Below are 27,478 nucleotides of genomic sequence, written 5' to 3'. Positions count from 1 at the left end.
TCAAACAAATTCCTACACAGCATTGGAATTCATCGGGGGTATCGAGTGGTTAAATATTGAACGGAAAGGGATCGCTGAATACCATACTCGACTGCCATGAAAGTGAGATACGATTTGTTTTAAGAGAGCAAAGCGTTGGCATATTTATCTTTTGCGGCACGCACTTTTATGGAACGCTGGGTTCCGTTTAAATATTGAATCGGAAACAGATTGCTGATAGCCACATTGACCCACCAGAAATAGTAAGCTACCTCCCATCCGTGGGATTCGAAGATCACAGACTGATTCGATTGGAAGAAGAATAACCCAGCACAGAGTGAGTTGTTTTACGAAGATGAAACGTTAGATCGGGGTATAGAAATCTGGCGAGCAAGTACGAGAAGAAGCAACGATGCGACCACCGTTCCCCAGGATGCGATGCTCCGTCACGTGCCCGACAAGGACGCCTGGCGTCGTATGCGCTTGAACGCGACCGTATTGCACCTGAAGTTCCTGATCCGTCGTGTGACAGCCATGAATCGCTTCGACAATCTGACCGGTTACTTCGATGACATGAACATCACTGTCGAGGATTTGGACTACGTGAACAACTTCACCATTGGCGCCACGACGCTGCTGAAGACGTCCAGCAACCAGACGTCCTGTTACTGTAACGGTACCGTGAAAGACCTGGCGGTCGAATATAAAAGTTACCACGGCTACGTGGCGTTGGTGGTGTGTCTATTCGGCACGTTGGCCAACATGTTGAACATTGTCGTTCTGACGCGAAAAGACATGGTCGCCACACCCATAAACCAAATCCTCACCGGGTTGGCCACCACAGACATGCTCGTGATGCTCGAGTACATACCGTTCGCGATCTACAAGTACATCGTGCTGCCAAAGAGGCAGATATTTCCTTACGGATGTGCAGTGTTCGTTCTCTTCCACATGCACTTCGCGCAGCTGCTGCACACAATCAGCATTGCTATCACGCTCACGTTGGCCGTTTGGAGGTACATCGCTATCAGGTGAGCGGAATCTTGATTATCCGTTTGCGGTTCGAGGCGTAGTCGCGCACAAGGCTTATTCGAATTATTCGGGATAATTAGACGTAATCTAGGAAGACAAATTAACTCTTTGCCACCGTAATAGTTCCGGGCATGGACGTCCCATTAGTCGAAATTGTTTACGCTCGTGTGTCGGTCGACGTACGTTCGATCAATTATTCCCTAATAGTGAAACCCATGAATCTTGCTTGAGCGAACCTATTTTAGCTAAATGGAGTATTATATTTGATATTTTACACGGGGTATTAAATAAAGGGTTCAGAACTTTTAGGACGGTTAGACGGTGAGGGTTTATACAAATTTAAATTCACTTTCAATTAAATAAACAATTTATAATCCAGTTTCATCGCATACCGGTCGTATAATCGATAGGAATTGTTGAAACGTTTTTGGGTATGTAGCGTCAAAGTAAATTTCAAAATAAACACGGAAGATAGCAAAAATTATAGTAGGTGATATGATCATTAGGTAGAGGATGAAATGCCCTTTAAAATGAGCGTTTGTGCGAGCCGATAGCTTTATTAGTTCCGGAGATATAGCGATTTTAATTTCAAGTCTATGCGATGGCTAGTTCCGGAGATATAAAGGTCCGAAGCGTTTGTGTACGTTTCATTGAGATGAATGAACTCGCGCGCGCGAAAATAGTAAACAGTGCGTAGTAAATTCTTAGAAATACTACGCCGAAACTAGGTCACGAGAGTCACGACTCACGTACAACAAAGAGGTACGACGCGACGCGTCAGACGGAGACAGAGATAGTCAAATTAAGAAAAATACCCTTTTACATAAATTACGATATCTCGGAAACGAAAAGTCCGATCGACAAAAACCAAAAACCATTTCAAAAAGGAAGCTTCACCGCTGCCAACAGTGGTATAATTATTAGTAAAACACTAGTAGTTTCGGAACTGCACGCGTCTAAAGTTTTAGTATTTTTCATACGCATTAATAGCCTTTTCTAAGACGGGAAGCGAGAGACAGCCGGAATTTAAAAAATTACCTTTTACATAAACTACGATATCTCGAAAACGAAAAGTCCAATCGACAAAAACCAAAAACCATTTTAAAGGGGAAGCTTTGCCGCTTCTAATGATGGCTCAGTTATGCATAAAACATGAGTGGCTTCGAAATTACACGCGTCTAAAGTTTGACTATTTTTAACACGCATTGTTAGCCTGTTCTAAGACAGTGAAAACTGAAGATTCTTTCCTTTCATCTCTGCTATATACGTATTTTCTATTTACCGGCCATTTGACCAGTTGTGGTTAACCTCTATACCAATACAGAAAAGTGGATCCTGACGCAACAATACTCGTCCAGTGATAAATTATAAACAGAAAAAACGATTTCGTCATGCGACGTTACGTTTTTCGCGATGCAAATAAAATAAAAACTACCTGGCGGTTTCCGCTCAATTTATTGTTTCACGAAAAGAGCAACACGAATCAACTAGTAAAAACAAACTGTATTTGCGCGAAAAATATTTCCAGGGAAATATTTTCTGCTGAACGAAGATTCCCGTATACATTTAATTCGAAAAATGAACGATGATCATCAATACTAATGTGAAGAGTACGAGCAAAGTCGTGTTTGCGTAAAATACACCCCTAGGCAGCGGATGTTATTGCATCCTCATCCCCCTACTTATAAAAAAGAAAGAAAAATTATTAATATCGAATGGGAGGAAATAATTTAAAAGTAAACCTAGTAGATATACACGGGGCAGAAAGATCGTATATATTTCGTACTTGGTAGTACAAACTATAGAAAATAAATATTTTAATATGTTGCAAAATATGTAGAATATTTATTTCAACGAAATTTTAGAACAGTAGACATAAATATCGAGGATCGTAATCGGGAGAAAATATTATTGTAGCGGAGAGCGACAGATTTACGCTACTTGGTTGTACATTAATTCCTGAACAGTAACCATTCATTGCAAGAAAAATTGTTTTCGTGTTTGTTTGTTGGAAAAGATGGTATAATGTTAAAAGTACACCGTGGAGAGAGAAAATACAAAATCGTGGATAAAAATAATTGGAATTGAGTCAGTCTTACGTTGGAATGTTTACATCGAAATGGTTCAAACTAATTACAACAAAATCGCACACCCTGTGTGCTTCATGATTTCTTTCATGAAGCATACAGTTGTTTTAACGAGTTCTTTAACGATCTCCACTGTTGGTGATATTGATCTAGTATAAAAGAACATCATTTCAGCACGCGTTACACTATATTGCACGACGTTAAACGCAATCTCTTCAATGCTACATAAACTTCACGGTAATATCGCGCAAGGTCGTGAAATTTCTTCCCGTATCAACTGCAAAATTATGTAAAGGGAACTATCAAGTTTCATTAAAAAAGTTTACAGTGACTTTCAATCTGACAAAATGTTAGACTCCGTGAAAGATGAATTTCCTCTCGAAGGTGAACAGATTTCTACAGGAAACAGATTTTCACAGAATTAAACATGAAAAATTGTTAGGAATGAAGCTTGTTTCACCGAACTGAATAACGTTGATTCCGATCGTAACGAGCCATTTATACAATAAAATTAAAAAAATTTGTTATTATCGTATTTTTATAAACGAGTTCAAACATTCTTGATAAAAAAGGAGTAAAACCTTCGCAACAAAGCTGTCTGATATTACTCTTCTAGAAACAAACGAGGTTAAACAATACGATTTTAAATGATTTTATAATAATCTAATTTTTCGCGAAATTGCTACACTTAACCAATGTTGTCCGCTCGTGTTTTATTACGAGCTACTGCATTATTATACGATACCCCATCAACAGACTAATTTTCGACTCGTCTACCTTTTGCGAAGACCTTGTTTAATTTCGCTCTACCGTGCTCGTTGGATGGATGCTGGATAGCAAACTCTAGCAATTAAGATCCAACTATGACACTCGAGAAACCCGTGTGTCCCGCTTCTCGTATCAAAGAAGACTGTTCTCGCGGTGCAACGGTCAGTTTTAATAATACGGTGGTCGAAATTGGCTGGATAATCGATATCGAGATACGGAATCCAGTTACCGTGAGAACTGGACAGCGAGAAGCCGAAAGTGACAGAGCGAAAATCCAATTACGTTACTTGAGGTGTGGATGAAATTTAACTTTGACATATCTAATTTCCACGCGCTGACGCTCGAGAACCTAACCGCGTTATCATTCGATGCGACCAAGTCGCGCAAAGACATTTCTGAATTGCAAATATTTAGGTAACCATATCATCGGGGGCGTAATTATACAGTCGCGTCGTTGAGTAAGTTAACGCCTTGCGTCAAGTTGTTCGTCCAATGACAAATAATGCAAGCGATCTGTTGTTTACACAGTATTTGTTCATAATTATACAGCACCGTCCATGTTTGTCAATGTTTTGGACTCCTGTATAATAATCGAAGAAAATTAATTACACGAGCTAAACGAGTACGATAAATAATTTCGTGTAAAACAATAAACCGATTTTTCAGAGTCTTTTGAAGTTCCTTGCTTCACGCTAAAGTCACGTTTTTAATTCTTTTTATACCACAGACTGATTTACTTAGAATTTCTCTACGTTTGACCTGTCTTCATGCGAAAAGCACGACTCCTATCGAGCATGACAACGTTGATTCATAGAGCAGATGAAACATTATGGAAGTATGTATTACATCCTTGTTAGACATTGTTATTCGGGTGATTGAACGTTTAATTGATCGGTGTCCCGATAACCAAATATTCCTTTAATCATTTGGATAATCGAATGGTTGAATAGTCACTGAAATTTGAGGTTTAATTGTGCCTTAGTATCAAATTTCTCAAATATTATCAATGTGGATCGTATCGGTATATCCAATTATAAGCGATCAAACACCACCAATTATCTGATTACAGGTGTTTTCGTACACATAGGCGATCACTGACGTTTATCGATCTAGTATGTCATCCAAATTCCCAACAGTATACATTTACCGTTATATAGCCGACGTAAATCTAAAGCGATCCTGACCTCCATAGAATATGCACATACCCCGTATCATAACCATCTGTGTTTGACGGGCATCTACAAATCATAAGCAAACACGTTCAGTGATACTAAACAAAATGATAGGTATTACACACTGAATGGACCAATTCAGGTTCCCTGCATAAACGAAGGTAACGTGGCAACCACGATAACGAGACTGTTCGTTAAAGCAACAAAACAACACATCGTGTTTGTTTGCTTACGGTATGTTTCCTGCGGTTACACGGATGGCTTCGCTTATCGAGTTTTACGAATTTAGGCCACAGAATTAACCACACGGAGCCTCGGATACATTTCGCCGCGGCCAACAGAGATTTAAATAAATTTGTAAAATATTCGGCTAGCGTCCGGATAGGGACTAATTCTGTTTAAAATACGGTTCCACAAACTGGTACGTTTCCGAAAAGTAATGACATTTTATTAGATATTCTGAATCCTCTTGTGGAACGAATCGAGGGTGGAAGATATATTTAATATTTCGGAAATCGTTGGATATTTTTTAACAAAGAATCTGTGCAAAGAATTCTTAAAAATACCTGTTCATTTAAAAAATGTATCGAAAAATATAAACTGCAAACGCAATTATTTGTTTTAAGACGCGATGATTCGAAATTCCAAAATATTTGTATCTCGCAGTAAATTCACAAAAAGTCAGTCAACATTTCATCCAAAACAGGAACATATTTAGCTTACCTAAATAGAAATAAAAAAAAGTATTTGCTGCAAACGAATCGCATTGTTTGACTTTAAGCAGAGATTACTCTCGTTGTTTGATGTTATTGTTGCCGATGAAGGAGAGTCAATCTTTCGCTTCTATAAGCGCGGTATCGTCTGATTCAAATATCGACGCGAAACAGACTGGTTTTTTTTATGATCCCCGCCTAACAATCGGACAGCTTTGAAAACGGATATAAAGAGGCATATGGGTGCTTGAAAATGCATAACCGTTCGCGCGGAAGTGCAAAATAAATGCCTTTGCTTTTTTAGTAGTGACGCATTCCATTAAAAAACACAAAAATCAATGGCGACATTGAATTGTGAACTAGGACAATTCGTCGAGTTATTTATTCCCTGCGGCGCGTTCGCGGAAAATCCTTTGATTTGTTAATTCAATGTATCGAGGGGGAATCGAAATCAAGGAACGGTAGCTGTCCTACTACACTGTACGATTTTAAATTAGGTTGTAAAACAGCTTGTAACTCTGTCTCTTCACCCTGCTTCGTACAATTCTTTTACGTATACAGGGTGTTCAGCCACCCCTGGGAAAAATTTTAATAGGGGATTCTAGAGGCTAAAATAAGACGAAAATCAAGAATACCAATTTGTTGATAAAGGCTTCGTTAAAAAGTTATTAACGTTTAAAGTTCCGCCCATAATGAATTTTTTTCTCGAAAATGCGTAGGAATTCGGGGGTATATGTAATGACCAAAAATGATTATAATTGACCCCCGCAACCGAAAATAATTTTTTTAGAACGATTTGAAAAATTTTTTTCCGCCGAAAAATTTAGGCACCTACTCCCTGTCGATTTTTCTTAAAAATTCGTTTTTCATTTTTAGTAATTTTGTTTGACGCCCTACAGAAAAGTTGTCCAATACTTTTTTATAGGTACCCATGAGCTCTATTTTAGAAAAAAGTTTCATTGAAATATATTCACAATTGTAGGAGTTATGGCTGTTTGAAAATTGGACCATTTTTATGGGGTTTTTCTCATTTTCCGGGGTCAAGGACCAACTTTTCGAATATTTTTGCGATTTGTACATATTCTCCACCAAAATACGCGTAGTTTGCTTTTTTAAACATTAAAATCGTCCAATCCGTTCAGAAGTTATGATGTTTTAAAGATACGCATGAAATTTCAGTGAAACATATCGACGCTATGGTCAGACATGAAATTTTCGGTGATGAATTTTTTTCTCGAAACTGAGTAAGATTTCGGAGGTATGTCTGTTGACCAAAAATGATTGTAATTGACCCCTGCAACTAAAAATAATTTTTCCAAGACGATTCGAAAGTATTTTTTTTCACCTAAAACTTTCAGCACTTACTCGAATTTTTTTCTCGAAAATGGATAGGATTTCGGAGGTATGTGTATTCACCAAAAATGATTGTAATTGACCCCCACAACCGAAAATAATTTTTCCAGAACGATCTGAAATTTTTGAATTTAATTGTTAATAACTTTTTAACGAAGCCTCCATCAACAAATTGGTATTCTTGATTTTCGTCTTATTTTGGCCTCTAGAATCCCCCATTAAAATTTTTCCCAGTGGTGACCGAACACCCTGTAGATTGCTTTTTTATTTTTGTTCCGGTGAACGAAGCTATTGAATCGCAATAAATAAAAATAAAAGAAAAGATATTCGAATATGTCAGCGAAATTAATCTACATAACATTGCACTTTCCGTAAAGAAGCTTGTGCTATCCCCATAGCACATGTTAAACGCATTTTGACCGTATGATCATTTGCATTTTGCTAACACGTACGGACTGGAAGCGTACGATCATTGTAAAACGATGACAAATATTTTAAAGGACATCCTTTAGTCGGATAAAATTATTTCATATATAATAGGAAACGAAAATAAATCAAACTATATATATATTAAATTTCTTATTAAATTTTTGAGAAAATTGTATAAGAGAATAGAAACATATTGACACAGTAAAGAGTAAAATTTTGTTTGCTCATGCAGAGTTATGTTGAAAGGCGGAATGAAAGAGCAAGCACTCATCCCTTTTCAGCTGAGTCGTAAGAAATTTTTAGTTAAAAATTTGGCTATTAAAACAAAGAAAATTTGGTACATTCTAAACTAACAGCAGCTTCTAAGGTAGACATTTGACAATTTTAAGGTAAACGTAATAGTCGTTGTCTAAGCGTGACCAGTATTTTCGTTTGTCTTTAATTTTCGTTAACAACCAGTTCATACGATTAGTAAAAACGGTATGAAACGGTCCATCCAACATCGCGTATTTGTTTTACAATTCGATGTGACTCTCGAGAAAACCATTTCGTGCGACTCGCTCGTTTAAATTCATCAGTCGCGAGTTTGCATTTCATTTGACGAAGAGACTTGAGACGCTGAACACGCTACGAATAAACAGAATTAAAAATGAACAATTAACGAGAAACAGAATTTCGTGCCAACGGAATTCCAAGTTTAAATAAGATCGTTGCCAGTGTGAGAAAAGTCGGGGGAACGAAATTCTCGATATCAACGCGGAAAGTTCAAACGTAACTTGAATAAATAAAATAAAATTATAAACACCTGATCGCGATAAATATAAATAATTTTAAAGAATCCAAACTCTTGAAACTTCCTATCGTTTAACAAGCCTTTAAAAATGGCTTTAATATTTTATAATTAAACTTATCGCATTGAAAACGAATTAATTACTTATAAATAAAGCTAAGAATTTAACTACTTTTCAAGCTTTAGAAATGGAATGTTAATTTTCCGTCAATGGTGTTCATAATTTGTTGTCTTCAAGTTTAAAGTTGTAATAAAAACTAGAGTATCAAACTTAGACGTATTAAATTTTTTCATAATTAAATGCTATGTGCCATTGCTAATAACTCTAGTAAACGGAAGTTCTCCAATAATTAAACACAAAATATTTGACATTGTTCCCGTATTAAGCATTTACTGACTTGCAATAGCAACTTACATGGAATGTTTTCCTTTTGAAATTATAACACTCTTATTTTACACTTAGCAACATTGACTGTTTCATTTTACAATTATTCGTAGTTTTAATGAAAATGAAAATTCTTTGAATAATTATAATTCTCAATAATTTTATTGAGAAAAAAGCACTTGTTGGACCTCTCAGAGTACTCTGGAAATTTATATTTCGTTGCAACTTATATTTGTTGGGTTCTTTTCAGGCAAATTAAAACTAATTTACCGATGTGTATAAATTTAAATTGTGCAATTATGTAGTTCAGAAAATATTTCTTTTTCTAATTTTATTTATCAACTTTTTACCTCGTTAAAATTAAAACTAAAATGTAAACAGGGTGAAAGGGCGAGGTCAAGCGAATAAAATTGTTTTACAATTCCATCCAAAGTTTAGTCAACCAATTATCACAATAAAACATAACTATTGATCGCGTATTACAACTTCATCCAATATTTCTTGTTAGAAAACGACCGGAGATAAGTTAATCCCACGTGTCAAATGTTCCACGTGAACGTGGAGATCGTGTACCTAGTGGGCCAAGAGTAGACAATTGGAGGGGCCATTTAGTTTGATATCATAACCATATTTTACGCTATAGGGGGAAACGGTGGCGCAATTGGCGCGAAATTCGCATGAATGTTACGGCGTAACTGGACCTAATTTGGGGATAGGAGATCGTCCGTGTCAGATTGGGTTACCTCGAGTGCGGGACTGAATTTCGTCCAAAATGAGAATCTCTTGAATTTCGACTACGAGAAACCAAAGAAAATCGACGTCTTGTCGTGTAAAATAAGTAAGAGTAGAGTTCGAATGGTTGAAAAATATCATTTCATCGACACGAAATTACAAGCACCCGTGCAAGTACCAAACGAGCATTGAAAATAAACACTGTAGTATTCGATGGTTGCACACTGTGTTTAAAAATTTAAACCGTGACACTCGCGTAAAGTGTGAATCGACTGGTTTGGCTTCGGTGAAGCTCAAGAAACGAACCGATTTATAGGATATTATACCGCGCTTAATAGGCCAAGGTAACGTAGAAGTTGTATCAGGCGTTGAGTCGATTATGAAATACGAGATTATAGAATATGCCTCTAACATCAGACGGCTTCGTGCTTCATGTAGAAATTGCCTTCTATGGGATTAGGATGTGACGTGTGCCGTTTAATAGCACTCACAGTGTAGAACTACGTTACCCTTTTCAGGATTAGGCTGCTAGGAACGTATGAGCAAGCTTTCCTTAACAGGGAACGATGTTGGTCTGCGCCTGACGTGGATATGGATCAGGTTTATCCTACTTTCCAAGTGGGTTACACCTAATACAAATTCGAATTTCGAATTTTAATAGGCCACATCCGCCGTATGAATAAACGATTACGTGGTCGACGAAGCGTACCAGCCGTGAAAAAGTAAGATATACGATTAAAAAGTACTGGACGCTGGAACAATAGAATCCCAAACGGCGTAGAGGATCATCATCCTCTGACCATAGTTTCCGTAGAGACGTTCCCCTTTAACGAGAAACGTTTTGCACGACTTTACTGGCGACCGGGCCATTTGCTTTCTCAAATAAGGCATCTGCATAACGTTCTGCAAAGAAGTATCGTGCTCCATTTCCCCGCTACCTTCGACGAAGACCAAGTATATATCCAAGGAGACCCGTACTTGGAGCTTCTAAATTAAATCACTCGTGTGCCCAGCGGCTCTTTCGTTTTTACGAGACGATCGAGACACTCGGGGGCAGATAAGTGTCTTCTAAATATTAAACCCGCCCTAATAACACCGAAGCAGAGAAAATCTTCCTTCGTCGTGTCGCGAAACGACAAGTTTTTGTGGACTGTGTTGCTTCCGCTGGGAATAATATTCAAACGTTCACGGGGAAAGTTTACATCTGGTAATATCTGTCTCACCAAGATTTTGTACTTGGTTGCATGCACCTGAGTTTTTCGGCGGATGGAATTTTTATTCCTGTACAAAGTCCTAATTGTTTAATCGACCGAAGACCCCATAAATGTTTAACGACTGTACAAAAATTATTGCAGCTTAGTTGGGACCATTGTATTCCCTCAACCTTGCCTCGTCTGATTTTTATTTATTTCGTAAATCGTTCAAAAACACCGAAGAAATAAATATACACGTATCTGGATTTTTAAATAAATAAAGCAACCAATTTTATTGTAAATTGACCAAAATATAACGGAAGTAAGTCGTATAAAACATTTACAGTATTTGATATTCCTGTAAGCCCCATTATTCTGTTCGAAAATCGTTCAGGAAGATATTATTTCTCCGGTGTCAATTTTTCGTGCCAGTTTTTTTCTCTCGAAAATGAAGCGTCGGTACAAAAAACACGTTATTCTGATTTTTCGATTTAGTTCGCCACGTAGAATTTTTCCCGTTTTCATTCCCTGTTCGATCGTACCACCAATTACCGAACACCCTACAGAACATTTTTCCCCAATCCTGTTCGTTTCCGAGTTGCTCGATAACAGTTTCTCACACTTTGAAGGCTGGTTTCACTCCTCCCTATACATGAAATTGAACCGTTAAAAAAAAATTCATATTGAACAATTTTTGCAAACTACCCTTCATCAAAATCGACGCGCTGCAGTTGAACAACATTTCTTGTTAGTGGTGCACAAATAACAGACGGATTATTACATTTTTGATTGGCGTAAATTGAAAAAATAGAAACTTAAAAATTCTCGTATCCGAAGATAAATTTTGTTCATGTCTTTCTCCTAATCCATGAAGTTTTATTAAATTGATTATCCAAAGAATATATAAAGTCGTAATATGAAATTATCGGTGCATTGTTTTGTGCTGTATTAAAAAAAAAAAAAAAAATGCAAGAGGTAGTTCAATTTGCGTTTGAAACTATGTAATATAAAACCAGATATAAACTCGGTTTTTTCAACCCCCGATATTGAAACGTTTACTTCTTTACGACCAATCAACCATAGCCTCGTTGATGAAAGTCGCTTGGTAACCAGAGCAAATAACCTTAATTTGTTTTTTAAATGACAAAATAATTATAGTAAAATTAAGCAAAGGGTAACCATTAAAATGAGCTGTAAATAATTTAGAAATACGTAAAACGTGTTAATCCTTTGGGTATCGCAGACACTTATAAGTATTTTGAATCGATGGATAATGAATGGTGCCTACATATTGCCTTATTTGAGAACGATCTCGTAATAACGTTACCATCCATCATTTATTTAAGTGGAAAGGATATTAATCGCAAGAGATTAATTGAGGAAGCGGTCAGAGGGTGATTAAAAGAGGGTCTAACCAAGAATGGAGGGGAAAACCGCTTGGACAAAAAAGTTCCGCCTTACTTTATTTCATTCTTAAACCACGTAACTTTACTGCTCGAAAGTAACCTACTCCACGGATTTGTTGGTCTTAAAGGACCACGACTTAGGTGATCAATGGAACACCTAAATTTATGGTTCTAAGAGGACACTACTTTTAGGGAATTCATCTTCTTATACTCTCTAATTGGTACTAACCAACGCCCATAAAAATCCCAAAGAATAGCCCAATCAAATAAAAAAGCTTTCTGAACGTTTACGAGCAATTTAATTAAACAAATATATATATCTGCTTGATTCTAATTGTTACAATTCTGAGAATCACAATAATTATTTCTAACACACTTTGAGGAAGAGCTGTCTGATGCTGTATGGTAAATTGCAAAAAGTAATGGAAAAAATGTAATATAAAGTAGAAATATTTTCTGCAACTATAGCGAGTTTGAATATTGAATATTGCGCTACGGATTTTTCAAACGACGTAAATAGTTTTGGTTTTTTTTTATCATTCGTCTCCTGCGTTGCAAAATTTCGTCGCGTCACGGATATCTCCAATCTACATTGTTTAATCTTCAGTAATATTGTTTAGTCAGGTGACGAAAGGTCTCAACATAGACAAATCCACGAACTTCTCTCTGCCTGCAGAGAATGTAAAGATGGAATCTGCAATATGAAGCTCAATCTCTGAGTCAACAACAGTCGCTCAGCAGATAAGCTTTAGCACAGTAGTTCTTAACTTTCTTTACTTTGTTCTTCAATGTTGTCGCATCACAGAATATTACGGACACTCCCCTAAATAGAGATTAACTCAAGATGTACAGTTTTACGCATTTCATTTCCCAATTGTGTTGTGGAGAATTAATATTTGGAATACTTCAGTATAAGTTTCATTGCCACGTTATCCGATTTTATAACTTGAATCAAATTACTTTCTTTATTGTGATAATATAGTTAGTCTGAAACTTGAGATTGTTTCTCTTTTACTAGTTCTTCAGTTCGCAATTGGAGTGCTTAAAAGTGCACAATGTAAATCATTTTCGACCTACGAGCTCTAACGTTGCATTGTTTTAATTCGTCAGACTATTGGAAAAGCCAAAACTCACGCAAGTGTCGATACAAGTAAAAATAGTGGATGAATAGTTTTCAACTTTTAATTTAGAGATTGAATCGAAGAGGAAGTAGAAGTTTATAAATTGTGAATGACTTACAGGATATCGCGTTCTGTTGAACAGTGACCCCCTTTTGGAAACGCTTGAATTCCTCCTGGTTGAGAAACGCTGTTCCAGCAATTACTGCCAAGCGCACAGAATCTCGGCATCCTTATAACATAAATATTCATAGTTAGATCTGAGCTGAAGCAACCAAACAGAGCGTGAATCTCCTCGTAAAATTGAGACGACAATGTAACATATAATAGGGAGCATACCTGAACCAATAGCCACGAAATTTGTATAAATCATTATTACTTATTTAAAATGGACATTATATGTCTTATAAATCCTCTATAGGGGTTTAAACGTGAATCCAAAAGGAACGAAATATAAAAAAAATGTCGTTTCGATTTAAAAAGAAATTAGAAAGGAGAGACAATAGATGCAAAATTTGCAGCTGCACGGTGGCTGGTTAATTGTTAGCGTATTTTTGTTTTTTTTTTTAAACATACGACGCTGTGTACTCACTCGCAGGATTCTCGAGGGCTGTGGTTGTTTGCATTGAAGCGAAAGCAAAAAGTACTAATGAAAATACACGGGAATATCGAGAGAAAAGCGTGGGAGAGAAGTTTCCTTCGAGCATCGTTGTATATTTCTGATACTTAATCCCGAGGATTTCTTTACGGAACTCAGCCGTCTTCTGGTACATCTCTCATCCTCAATTTCCCATCTCCATGGTAACTTAGCTCGAATGAAACTGGTAAAGCATATTGTTGTATTTTTTTCACGGAAAGAGTAATTGATATACAAGCTAAAGCACAACACGCGGCAAAATGGGGATACAAAAACGATAAAAAAGTTCATTCCCAAATGAAAACAATAAAAAAGATATTTTGGTTCTAGATGCGTGCCCTGTTTGAATTTATTATTGCCAAACTGGGTGAATTGAGATTTACGAATTAATTGTTGTAAATAAAATAAAGTATACGTGGTCAGTTAGAAAAGTGTACACGCGAAAAAATAATCATATATGTATAAATACAGAACGTAGATATACGATCTCTTATATCTGTTTATGCTAGATCCGTGAATGTGTAAGTCAATACATTCTGTACTCGAGGCTTTGACATTGTTTAGCTGAACAATAACTCGAATTAATGAACGAAGTTTAGAGTATAAGCACCATTGTTATGCAACTTCTGGCTTTGGTAAAAAGTTCGGAATAAAAAACTTTCGTCAACAGTTCAAAATACGACTTCGAGGAATAGTACAATCGAATGTAATTGCTTTTTTTAAGTGCACAAATACATACAAATCTGTAGAATTAAACTATTAAACTATTTCTTCGGCACTCGAATCCTGTTTTGTTCCGTTCATATTTAATTTCCCCACATTCTGTCGGGTGATCCTGTTTGTTCAGAATATTGAAATTTTAAGTGGCTTCGATATAAATCTGTCTCGGCGGCACAAAAAAGAAGCAATGACTAGGAATATTTATTCTCAGGCACGCCTGAGCATGACTGTCTCTTGAGAAAGTAGATTTTTCGGGGGTTGTTTACAGACAATCGCCACGCTTCTCGCGGATAAATATTTATAAGATTAAAATCTTCATTAGTCTGAACAAGCATGCCCTTACTTTCAAAGCCTTCGACCGCTGTGTTTTTTTTATTTCTTTCGATGGTAATTAAAAATAATATAATTTACTTTCGTAAAATTTAGTAGTATAGTTTGTCGTTACAACAAACATTTAAGAATTTCCAGTTGTGCACGAGCACATAATCTTTTTTATACGTTGCGACTCGATGTTGAAGCCTTTTTTGATATTGTATTGAGTAATGTTTTTAGAGGAAACTCTTTTAAACGCTACAGAGACGAAAACGTTAGTTTTACTTTGAAAAAAACTAAGTGTAACAAAATATGAGAAATGATATCAAGCTAATGCTTAATGTTTTCATTTTTGTATTTTTTTTGAAAACATTTCTGTTTATAGTACCGCAAAAAACTTCAATATCCGGGCGGACAGTATAAAAAATTGTGTAAACTCGCTTCTGCAAGACTGGAAAGCTTTGAATTTTTAGTAAGAGAAATATTCTTCTGTTTATAGTAAAAAGACGCTCTGTGTGTCGTTTCGTCGTATTGTTTTATTAATACTAGAATCTAGTATTTTAATTGGTATTAAAGCGTAGATTAATTTCTTTCATTGCATTAATTCTTCTGAAAAAGATACAGATTAACATATAACCTCGTATAAGCAAAATTCAGTAGAAAATTCCGTTTTATGCCAGACGTATTGTACAATACACTTCATTAAAATTTTGTTATGACGTTATTATCGCTTTAAACTATATAAAAGGTGCTGCAATTGCTAAAATAAATTAATTTTTTCGTTTTATAAAGTTTCTCCCCCACAGAATAGAATGAATTTAATAATTGTCGAAGTTTGAAATACATTATATATATTTTTCTCGAATATGTTAGAAAATAATAGTACGACACTATTGAATTAAATAGTTAATGTAACTTGTTTAATGGAGTTCTAATCTAATTATTTATCGTTTAATACTTGGGAACCTGTAACTTGTTGAAGAACTTAAATAAATACATTAATTTTCACTCGCAATGGCATAATCGAAGTATGAACCATCACCAAACAAAAGCAAATTTATTACAATGAATAAAACATAATAAACCACAGTGTATTCAACGTGCAGTAGTAAAGTCCGTTCATCGTCAGACGACAGAATAATATTCTCGTGTTATTTTATTCTATTTGATTATCTCTCAACTTGCGCCAAGTATTTTAACTAACTGAAGATTCTGTGCCTATAATATACGATTCAATTGCTTCGAAAAGTATTATTTTCGTAAGATACCAACATTTCTCATGCGAAAAACTTTCGTTCACTACGGGACGAATAATATTTCTCCTTTACAAGCTAAAAAGAATAATAGAAGGAACGTCACAAAGAAATCCACAGGAATTTTCATAACAAGCGGCAGAGATTCCTCTGGGATTATTTTTATATTGGAAAGAAAGTAACGTTCATTCCACATTTAATGAGAAACGAGACCAACAATGCACGAAATACGCCGGCGATCGTATAAGAAACGCGTAACTCTATATTCGCGAATGTAACGAGAAACGTACGATTTCCTTTTTCCTTTTTGAAAGGTTGCACGTTATTCCCATTACTAATTTGCATCACAAAGTAGCATTAGCCAGACTTTCCTTTTGCCACCTGCTAAATAACGCCTAATAAAATTGTAGTACACCCATAACGCTAATCGCGTTAATGATGCAATTGTGCACAGGTACTCAACTGCTCAAGCACGATTAAAAGATGACAACGTTTCTTAGTAACAAACTAACGAAGCAGAAATACCTTTCGCGTAATTATTTTATTTTACTTTTATAATAAGAAAGTGTCGATACTACTTGATATAACAAAGAAGAAATTGTATTTCTCGATCGTATGTATTTTAAATATTTACACAATTCAGAGAATACAACCTATATGTTATTAATATTTTATAATATATAACATGCTTACATGAACCTTTAAAATATCAAAGTAACGATTATTGGAGCACGAGAATCCTTAATATCATCAAAGACACACAAAAATGTTAAATGTTCTCTAAAAAGGGTTGTACACTTCGATAAATTATGGAGTTTCAAAACGTTTAAAATTTTCTTACGTATTTGACGACATAAAAGGTTTTCGTGCTTGAATAACTATTACTTCGATACTTTATGAAAAAACATATTGAAATTGACAAAGATAATAATCGACAACAAAGTGGAAACTCTTCCTTGTTACATAATTTCAATATTATTTCTTCTCAAAAGGTGTCTTTGTATAATAACAATGATTAAACCGGAAAAATAATTTCAATATTTTTAAATGTCTTTTTGAACAGCTCTGGTAGAAATGGTGCTGATTTAAATTTATAAACTTCGAACTTTAGAACATTGTACTATTATTAAATAGCTTTTTCATCGAAATAATGTTTCCGTGGAACGGCCCATTGATCGAGTTCAATCATAAAATCGACCGACGGTCGCGGCTGGTTTCAGTAGAAATACAACGTTTATAGTCAGACGCAAATTTATTCACGAGTTGAATCGCGCGCCGACCAAACAAGATTTAATAACGTCAGCGTACGAAATTGTCGGGTAATATTCACGAGGTCTGTCCGTTCCCTACAATGCTTATTGACAGCGGAAAAGTGAAAATCAATTTCAACCATGGTCCCACTTTTATGCGCTTTGACGAGTCGCGAATGGAGTGCACAGCATGAGTAATTCGACATAATTCGATCCTTCCCGAAAATACCCATGCATCGTATTTTAATTTCGTACAAAAATCGTTCGATATAAAACGCGATTTGAGAGTTTATCGCGCGACCTGACGCGAAAATGTTTCTGATAATAGTTGCCCCGACAGTGACGCGCGCGATAAAAGTTCAACGAAAGCGGGGTTCTTCGTTCGAAATTACCCGCGACGCGATGCTCGACCGAGCTTTTTTCAGGTCGTTACAAAGGAAGAGCGTCTCGCGTATCGCTGAACAACGACAAACTCTTTTATCGTCGACAATGTACCGTACTAAGCGCAACGATAGTTGAAGAGAACCATCGAGAAGAGTCAAGCGGATTTACTGTTGGATGAAAAATAGCGAAATAACGAAGGGAAAGATCAAATTGATAGAAATATTGAGTCCATTCGTTTGATTTAGGTTCACCGGTTACAAATATCTATGGGCTGAGACCTACGATATCGAAGTTGCATTTTTCTTGCAAACGTCAGCTCTATACGTGCGGAACGAGACCTTGTAAGAGCCGATTTGTTGAAAAGCTTTCGAGGAAATTTTTATATCATGCGATACATGAAGGATATAACGATTCGTAAAATAATTCTACGGGGAGTCAAGATAACAATATAGTCGCCCTACGCGAAAAGATTAAAATTAAAAATTTGTAGGTGATATTGACTTATATGTATAGTTTGTAGGATATCTAAACCGAATCGAAAATTTTTAGAAGGTTAATTCTGTATATATGGATATATATATGAATATTCTGTTCCGCATATATCGAGGAAAAAAAATTTAATAGTGTCTGTCTGTTTGCTATAACGTCACGGCTAAATGGCTGCAAGGATCACGATGAAAACTTATTCCTAAAATAAAAAAGAATTTGTTGCACGCGAAAAGATTCACTATTTTGTAGTATGTCTTATTAACTCTATTAAAAAATGTACAAGTATTAATGGCAGTCAACGTGTTGAATAAAAGAAAAGTGATTTTCATATTTTCATTGGTTTCCAAGAAACGTTCCAAGTGACGTTTCGTTAGGACCACACGGTACGCTAATGAGAACAATGGAAATGCTTATCAGAAATTATGCGTTTAATGAGAGTACTTGAACAAGAACGAACTCATTAGGCGCTAGTAGGGGGACGGCAAAAAATAAACAGCAATTTTTATCTGACCCGGTTGCATTCATTTCGCGGAGCTTCATCTAGCCACACACGCTCGAACGATTTTTTTTTTATAGGACTCTAGTGACGTACATTCGAACGAATATTATTCTAATCTTGTGTGTGCGCCATCGCATCTCGAGGAAAATAAATTCGACGAACGCGAACGAAGAACTTTGATAGACACGCGATGGATACAAAACTTTCGATAATTTTGAAAGCCTTTAGAAAATTTAAATTGTAATTACACAAATATCGTAATATACTCCGAAAGGATTGAATCGCTGTATTAATTAAATTAACAAAGTAGATTTATTTTTTTTCCTTTCGTTCGTACGGTACGCAAAAGAAACGTCACAAAAAAAATGTGCATCGCGCGAATTGATTAAATTTTAACGTAACGTTTCGACGAAAATAATTATAAAGCAGTTCAAATAGATCAAACTAAAAATAAATTACAAGTCACAAAAATGTAAACTGAATTGAATAACAGATTGATGATTATTAGTTTAAACTATACTTATCTTTGGTTGTCGCAGGTTTCCACAGTATAGTCATGCATGGTGCACGACGTCTCGTTGCAGAATAGCCCTCTTCTGCAGCTTCGTGGTACCCTTCATCGCGTGTGCGCCTAGCTACCTGGTATTTGGCGTAAGTTACTCTTTTAATATACATTTAAATATTTAAATGACTATACACTATTACAGTGCCTGTAATAGTGTATATATAATGGACGAAAACTCTTGTTAATATTTTGTGTATGCGCAAAAATTAATACTTTGAACAGGTGAATCTTTAATTGTTAGATAAGGAAGAAGATATTGAGCGACAATGGGACCGTCGAAATCGCTTACATCGTCGACACCGACTACACGCCGTACACGGATTTCTTCTTCCAGTTGAATTTCTGGGTGTTGGGGGTGGTCGTGAAGCTATTGCCGTGTGGCATTCTCACCGTTATTAGCTGCTGGCTGATAAAAGCTCTTTACAGGTAATTCGGTAACAATAGCCCCTTAATGTTGAAAACTGTTTCACAGAAAATGGAATATACCTCGGTACATTGTTCGATCCGAGCTCCCAATTCCATCCTCGAAGGTCTAATCGCATAGCAAAGCTTCGTGTTATGTGTGCCAGCAATCTTTAGACTAACCCTTTACTTTCCTCCGGCGTACGATAAAGGGACCAAAGCACAACTGGACGCTGTAAATAGAGAATTAATTTCGTCAGTACCCTTTCAGATTTATCGCGTGAACAATTTTGAATATAAAAAAATAACCGTATTTGTATTCGAAATTAAATCAAATCTACTTATTAATATCACCATGAAAGATCGAGCCAATGGCACAAGAGTTTCTGTTTCTAAATGTAAAAAGAAAATCAAGAAAGCGTCGCAACCACTTCTGTTCTTTTTTGTATTATTTTCTCCAAAGACTCACAAGCCAAAACTTTTATTTGGCATAAAATTAAATTATTTAACCCCAATCCTACCCGTTTGAATCGTACACCAATAATTTTATATATTTTAAAAATGAATAATACGTAAAGTATCGTTAGTAAATAAATTCACTCGCAGACGTTACAGTTACACGCAGTTGGTGCGCGTATCGTTCCCGTGGGATTAGGGTTAAGAGCTTTTGATTGCGTTCCAGAGCGAAAGGCAGAAAGCAAGCGCTGAAGAACTACAATCAGTGCAAAGCGTCGAGCACGTTGGGCAACGGAGTGGTCCAACAAAAGCCCAGCAAGTCCGAGAAACGAGCAGACAGAACAACCAAGATGCTTGTGGCCGTGCTGCTGCTGTTTCTGGTTACAGAGATTCCCCAAGGCGTTCTGGGGTTATTGTCCGGAGTGCTGGGCGATTGTTTCTTCCGTAACTGTTATCACAACTTTGGCGAGGTGATGGACATCCTGGCGCTGTTGAACGGCGCCATCAACTTCATTCTCTACTGTTCGATGTCCCGACAGTTTCGAACCACTTTCGGACAGTTGTTCAAGCCAAGGATCATGAAGAAATGGCAACCAGCCACGCAACAGACCGATGTCCAGAGCACTTACGTATGATGCAGGCTGAAGGGTCTGGAGACCACGCGTCTATAGGGATCTATATGTAGATAGCATCTTCATGGTGAACACATTGACATGTTGGACTGTTTGTTTTTAATATTTATTACAAATTTTGACTCTTAATCGCTAAGGAATTTTTAACCCTCAAATGGTAGAGTAAACTATTTCTTCTAGAGATAGAGTCGATGAAACAGTAGCTGGAATTTGGACTTCATAGTCTGTGTAATGGTATTCAGGTTTTGTTGTATAGGGCTACTTGTTATTAACCAATGTTGTGAATCGTGATTTTTGAATACAAATACTGAAGAGTTGTTAATCCTTGATTGGTAGATCAATTTATTTTTTATGTAAGTAGTTTGTCTAGTAGTATTCGTGTTTCGTTGTTTTCTTTGTAAATTTTTCGTAGAGCCATACAACGTTAATGCTGAATTTATCTTGTCGTATCCTGGCGAAAGGGATTTTAAAGTGTTCTTGATATCAAACCACACTTTTAATGATACTACACATATCTGATAAAATATAACCCAAATGCACGCACATGTGAGAAGCAAGTTGTAGCCAAAAGTGCTGTTGTAAAACCTAATCCCAAATATAGTCTGTGTAAAATTTAGCATACTTTGTAAAGTAGTATCACTTCGATTAAATTCGCCAGTAAACAGTAATAAAAGTAATTGGTAGGCAGTATAGCTTGTTTGCTCAGCAAGAGAATAAAAATAGAGTATGCAAACTTTCAAGTAGACGATTATACAGGGTGTTCGGCAACCCCTGGGAAAAATTTTAATGGGGGATTCTAGAGGCCAAAATAAGACGAAAATCAAGAATACCAATTTGTTGATGAAGGCTTCGTTAAACAGTTATTAACGTTTAAAGTTCCGACCGTACTGAATTTTTTTCTCGAAATTGCGCAAGATTTCGGGGGTATGTCTATTCACCAAAAATGATTGCAATTGACCCCCGCAACCGAAAATAATTTTTCCAGAACGATTTGAAATTTTTTTTTTTCGTCGAAAAATTTAGGCACCTACCCCCTGTCGATTTTCCTTAAAAATTCCTTTTTCAGTTTTAGTAATTTTGTTTGACGCCTTACAGAAAAGTTGTCCAATACTTTTTTGTAGGTACCCATGAGCTCTACTCCAGAAAAAAGTTTCATTGAAATATATTCACAATTGTAGGAGTTATGGCTGTTTGAAAATTGGACCATTTTTATGGGGTTTTTCTCATTTTGAGGGGTCAAGGACCAACTTTTCGAATATTTTTGCGATTTGTACATATTCTCCACCAAAATACGCGTAGTTTGCTTTTTTAAACATTAAAATCGTCCAATCCATTTAGAAGTTATGATGTTTTAAAGATACGCATGAAATTTCAGTGAAACATATCGACGCTATGGTCAGACATGAAATTTTCGGTGATGAATTTTTTTCTCGAAACTGAGTAGGATTTCGGGGGTATGCCTGTTGACCAAAAATGCTTGCAATTGACCCCTGCAACTAAAAATAATTTTTCCAAGACGATTCGAAAGTCTTTTTTTTCACCCAAAACTTTCAGCACTTACTCGAATTTTTTTCTCGAAAGTGGATAGGATTTCGGAGGTATGTGTATTCACCAAAAATGATTGTACTTGACCCCCGCAACCAAAAATAATTTTGTCAAAACGATTTGAAATTTTTGAATTTAATTATTAATAACTTTTTAACGAAGCCTCCATCAACAAATTGGTATTCTTGATTTTCGTCTTATTTTGGCCTCTAGAATCCTCTATTAAAGTTTTTCCCAGGGGTGGCCGAACACCCTATATATTTTGACCAATTTTTCCCTCGTTTCTACCGGTCGAGGATTAATAACATTTAAGGTTTAACGCACGAATGACAAAATTATTAAAAATAAGAGGGAAAAATGTACATTTGTTTTACAAAACTAAAGCACATTAACTATACAATGTGTAGAGAACACCGCCCAGCCATTGTGGGTGATAACGTAAAATGTGACTTTCAAAGAGACAAGAAACGATAACATTAATAGCTTCGTGGAAGACTATAATCATATTCAACCATTTTAAATGGTCGGAATAACAGATAAATTTCAAAGGTTGGACTACGTAATGTTTTTTTAAAGAAACAAGATGATTTTTCAAAATATTGCAAAAATCTTACATGCACCCTGACCTATTATTATTATTATTATTATCGCTGTCAGGTAAAGTCACGTATACGTGACACCCGCCGTGGAAGGTTTATAATGAAATAACCGAACGAAAAACTGTTTTGAAGCAAAAAAGGGTAGTCATAATTGACGGGAAAACGTGTCGGACCGACCGAAATAGTGAAAAATAACTATGTTACAGGAATTTTATGTTCCCCAACGCCGGGATGCTTAACATTGATTGACGGCAATTAATTTAACGGCCGTTACTGCAAATGACAGGACTGTTAAAGCGAACAAAAACTTGATCGTGCGTTTAACACGCAAATAGAAAATAAGGAAAGCTGACAAACACTCTTGCGTTATTCGAACTTAATCGACGCTCAAACGTTTCTAAACGCAAGCAATTTTGTTTGTACATATTGCATACTCTGCTTTTTGTACTGACGTTCGACTAGTCTGGTGTTTGCATTCGTACGGCGTGTCGCATAAAGTACGTAAAGCATTATTAACACAATCGTCAACATTATCATCAAACGCCATAAATACCCACGTATTAGCACAATAAACGCAACAAATTAGAAACGTGACGATTCGGAACGCGGAAACGTGCAGAAACGATTCCGCGGCATGATTCATCACTGTTTGTACGCTATTATTTGCGTACACGATTCGATGTCGTTCTAATAATATGGAGGAATTTGTTATTAAACGGTACCGCCTCGTGGTTCGCGTTTCGACGCATATTCGACAGCGTCGCGGCTGTTATATAATTTATTTATGAAATATTTTATAGTTAAACGCGAACGTTTCTTCGTTCCTTGATCGTGCGTTTAACACACAAATAGAAGATAAGGAAAGCTGACAAGCACTCTTGTTATTTATCGCGTGGGCAGGATTGGAAACGAAACTTTTCGTCGGTCGATCAATTAATGTCGTACACTTAACAACGAACGATTAAGAATTACGAAAACGGGCCGAAGATTTATTAATGCCTGAACACCGTATTATAAACGCGTTAATGTAATTAATGTAGCAGAAATGTGCAAAATAACATCGTAGATCTAGGTATTACCGTACGAAACATAATAAACGAGTAAACTGTAAATAAACGAGTGAAAACTGTAGCAGTAATAAATTATTCTGTTATTTTGTATCGCAAGAGGAAATTGAGGCGGAGTTTTTTTAGCTATTGAGCCCAGCTAAAAATCTGTCCGTTCCGATGTACACGTTAACGAAACATTCATTTATAGAGATTACGAATAAACGTTTCCGTATCGATCATTGGCTTTCAATGTTTTCTCCTCCGTAACGCGTAATTCACGCTTTAGTTCGTATTTTTGCAAAATATTTCCGGGCGAAATCCGACCATCTGTGATTTCACTCGATTTGTACGCAAAGTCGGCATTTTAATGTTTCTGTTTCTAAAACGGGAACACGCGAGTTTGTTTATGCGCTACACCGTTTCAATAAATGAACTTTTGACTGTAAATAATGGTATTTTTATAGAAATTCCGCCCATGTTTTATAAACCTCAGATAAAACTCCGCGAGACTTATTACATTTCCAAATGAAAAAGAGACGGGAGAAAGAAATCGACACGCGTTTCCTGTCGTCGATTCTTCCGTCGAGCTCTTTTACTTACTTTGTTTTCTCTTTAAATACAAGTTCGATTTTACTTAATCGAGAATTCGCCCCTTGATCGCTCCGGGTCTAAAGGTGAATGTAAAAAAGAAAGATAGAGCAACTAAAAAACGTTCGAGCAATTTCATCAAGAATAAAGCATGCGAACCTTTGCTTCATTTCCTCCGTTAACATCTTTTAAACTCGAAGAGCAATTAAACGCAAAGAAATCATGAACTATCCGTAATGAGTGATCGAAGAAAAATCGTTGGGATCAAAGTGAACTTTGTTTCGGTAATTGCTTGGAAATAATCGAATTTATTTCTCATCATAGCAAACAACGAAGCGCGGCCATTATAATCGCAACCGTAGAATTTGCGGTTACATACTCGCGGATGGTTACACAATTATGCAAACGATCGATCCATTCGATGTTTCTCTGTTCCGATGAATATGCAAAGACCGACATTTTAGAAAAGCTGAGACGTTTTTTGATCGCTGTACCATGATAATTTCGTTCCCTTCCGCGTCCATATCGAAAATCGATTCCATCCACCGAAATTGCTTCACCTTTGCGATTCGGGGGTTGCTTAAACAAATTCTAATACAAGGGATTCTCAACGAGGTGCTGAAATCAATGAGATTTTATTCACGAATAACGAGTAGAAATTTTAGACACGCCCGTGAACGAACTTCTATTTGCGTTTCGTTTGTAAATTAAAATCCATTAACGGGGGAAAATATATGAAAAAGTTTAGTCTTTCGTATTCTCCTCTTTACTCTACGTTATGCTTTTAGATTAATTATTCGTCATATTTATCTCAAAGAGCTAAAAGTGCAGAAAATGGCTACCTTATAATAAAAAGTCCAAGTAACATCTTTAATTTAAGTTTTCCAATTCTTAATTGAGTAATATTAAATCGATAACGATGGCGATATTGTATTTGACCCTGGATGAACTATAAATAAAGTAACTTCTTAGACTATATTTGGATAAAGTACCTTCATGAACCAGAAACTCGAGTTCTATTGTGCAACACACTCGATCGCAATTAGAAAGATTTGTCGCGTAACACGATCGAAACGTGGCCTTGCTTAGCCAGTTGGAGTCTCGAGTTCTCGTCCCTTCTGAGCGAAGACGAAACCCTTGGATATTATGTACGGTTATCTCGAGATACACAAGCATTTTCACCGACTCGAGCTACCATATTTATTTCATTTTTATTTGCGTTTCCTGGGGGTTTTTTCTCGCTTTCCGCGCTTTGGTGAGTTTCATTCGTTCGCTTCGTGCAACCTGATCGTCGCCCAAAATGATATTCAACCACCGACGTATGCAAACTACGTTGAATATATTCAACGTTATTTCGATGAATTAATGAACATGTGATTAGATTCAATCGTCAGATCGTTTGCAATTCGAATATATTATAATTAACTAATTTATTCGAAGCTTCCGAATATTTTTTGTTTTTAATTCTATTTTTGGGACACCAGAGAACCGAAGGTAGGAAAGGTCGGATCGATATATTGGTTACTAACGATTCTGTTGAAATTGTGTATGAAATAAAATCGGTTTCAGATTTAATTTCCAATAACATTTGTACGTACGCTTCTCCTTTAAAATCAACTGTGAGGGAGATACGGTCAAATGTTAACAAATAGCGAACATGCATATGAAAAGTATCTAATTTTAGATAATATATCTAAAATAATCAAGTCTTAAGTTTCGTTGAAATCCATGTCCATTAAAACGCGCGTACACATACGTATGTGATACATTCAAAGAATATTTTTATTTGCGATAGTGAAAACGTAAGCGATACCTTGAAACGTGTTTCTCCGTTGAAAAAAATGTTTGATACAATATTTATACGTCAAAAATAAAAAGGAGGCTCGAACGCAATTTCGTCATTCTTGATTTCCATTCTGTTATATTTTGGCTTGCAGAATTACGCCATAAAATATTTACCTCCGGTAGATAAACACCCTGTACACGTTTCAAGCTTCGGCGTGATCCCTCCGGCAATTTTCTCCATGATGCAATAACACAACAGACACAACTGCATTTTATTTGTATAGATTGCTGTATACTAGCGCAGCTGTTCCATGAAAATTCACGTATCCTACACTATTGTGTGTAATTAAAGTTTTCGATGTTTCACGGAACTCCAAGTCCTACGAACTCCAAACTCAATTAACACGATGACTGGTACCGGTATATTCGCTAGAAAGTCCAAGTAGATTAAGGGCCGCCCACCTGTACCGTGTTATTAAGACTATTTATTAACGCCCTTTAATTATATAGAAAACTTAATAAAGAAATCCATAAATTTAATTGAACGCTTGCGTACGTTATATCCCGGAAAAAAAAGATTCCCGTGTTGATCGCGAACAAGGAAAAATATGAAACAGCCAATGATTTACAGTGTTTTATACACCGCAACCTCGTTCATAACGTTCTTGCAAACTACCGCGCAAAGTGACTTTAATTTTAAGGAATATTATTTTCAATAAATTTGCTCAATTAACTTTACGACATTTTATCGATTCTATTAAAACCTGCCACAAATTCGTACTAATATAACTCGTAATCTTATACGTCAGTTATTAGTCTGTCATGCTTTCATGAGTGACACGGCAATTATCTTACAAAGCGACAAAGTCTGATAGAAACTTATTACAGAAAATGAGATGGAAAAAAGAAAGAGCTTGTAACTGAACTTGTTCGCTAACTAAATCAAGTTCCTGGCTATGTGGTCGCAAGATCTTCCAGAGATCAAAGAATTTAAAGGATCTCTCTCTGTTCCAAAGACTCCGGTATATAAATAGAAAGCATTACATATAGAAAAAAAACTTTCTTTTTCTGTAATAAGATTTACTTTTTGATAAATCCTAGGTGAAAAATGAGGACAATATTTCTCTATGATGCTCAACTGTTGTTTATCTATCGT

At 36.1% G+C, this 27,478-nt stretch overlaps 2 protein-coding genes across 3 annotated transcripts in view; one reads left to right on the top strand and one right to left on the bottom strand.

Annotated features, from left to right (window-relative positions):
• Positions 1 to 18,088, bottom strand: part of LOC143350105 (uncharacterized) — a 67,619-nt gene extending 49,531 nt beyond the window's left edge. For both annotated transcript variants that reach the window (XM_076781932.1, XM_076781933.1), the window contains exon 1: positions 13,279 to 18,088. The gene's annotated coding sequence lies outside the window, so the exon portion shown is untranslated. The remainder of the gene's footprint in view (positions 1 to 13,278) is intronic.
• On the top strand, positions 57 to 21,493 carry LOC143350110 (G-protein coupled receptor dmsr-1). Its single transcript, XM_076781939.1, has 4 exons — positions 57 to 1,010; positions 19,241 to 19,352; positions 19,508 to 19,692; positions 20,351 to 21,493. Exons 1-4 carry the CDS (start codon positions 418 to 420, stop codon positions 20,757 to 20,759), a joined length of 1,299 nt encoding a protein of 432 aa, XP_076638054.1. The 5' UTR covers positions 57 to 417; the 3' UTR covers positions 20,760 to 21,493.
• The last annotated feature ends 5,985 nt before the right edge of the window (positions 21,494 to 27,478 follow it).

This window comes from Colletes latitarsis, chromosome 14 (genome assembly GCF_051014445.1).
Source record: "Colletes latitarsis isolate SP2378_abdomen chromosome 14, iyColLati1, whole genome shotgun sequence".
In the NCBI taxonomy this organism is placed as follows: Eukaryota; Metazoa; Arthropoda; class Insecta; order Hymenoptera; family Colletidae; genus Colletes; species Colletes latitarsis.
Note: the sequence above shows the minus strand (reverse complement) of the source record. Positions and strands in the feature narration are given on the sequence as shown.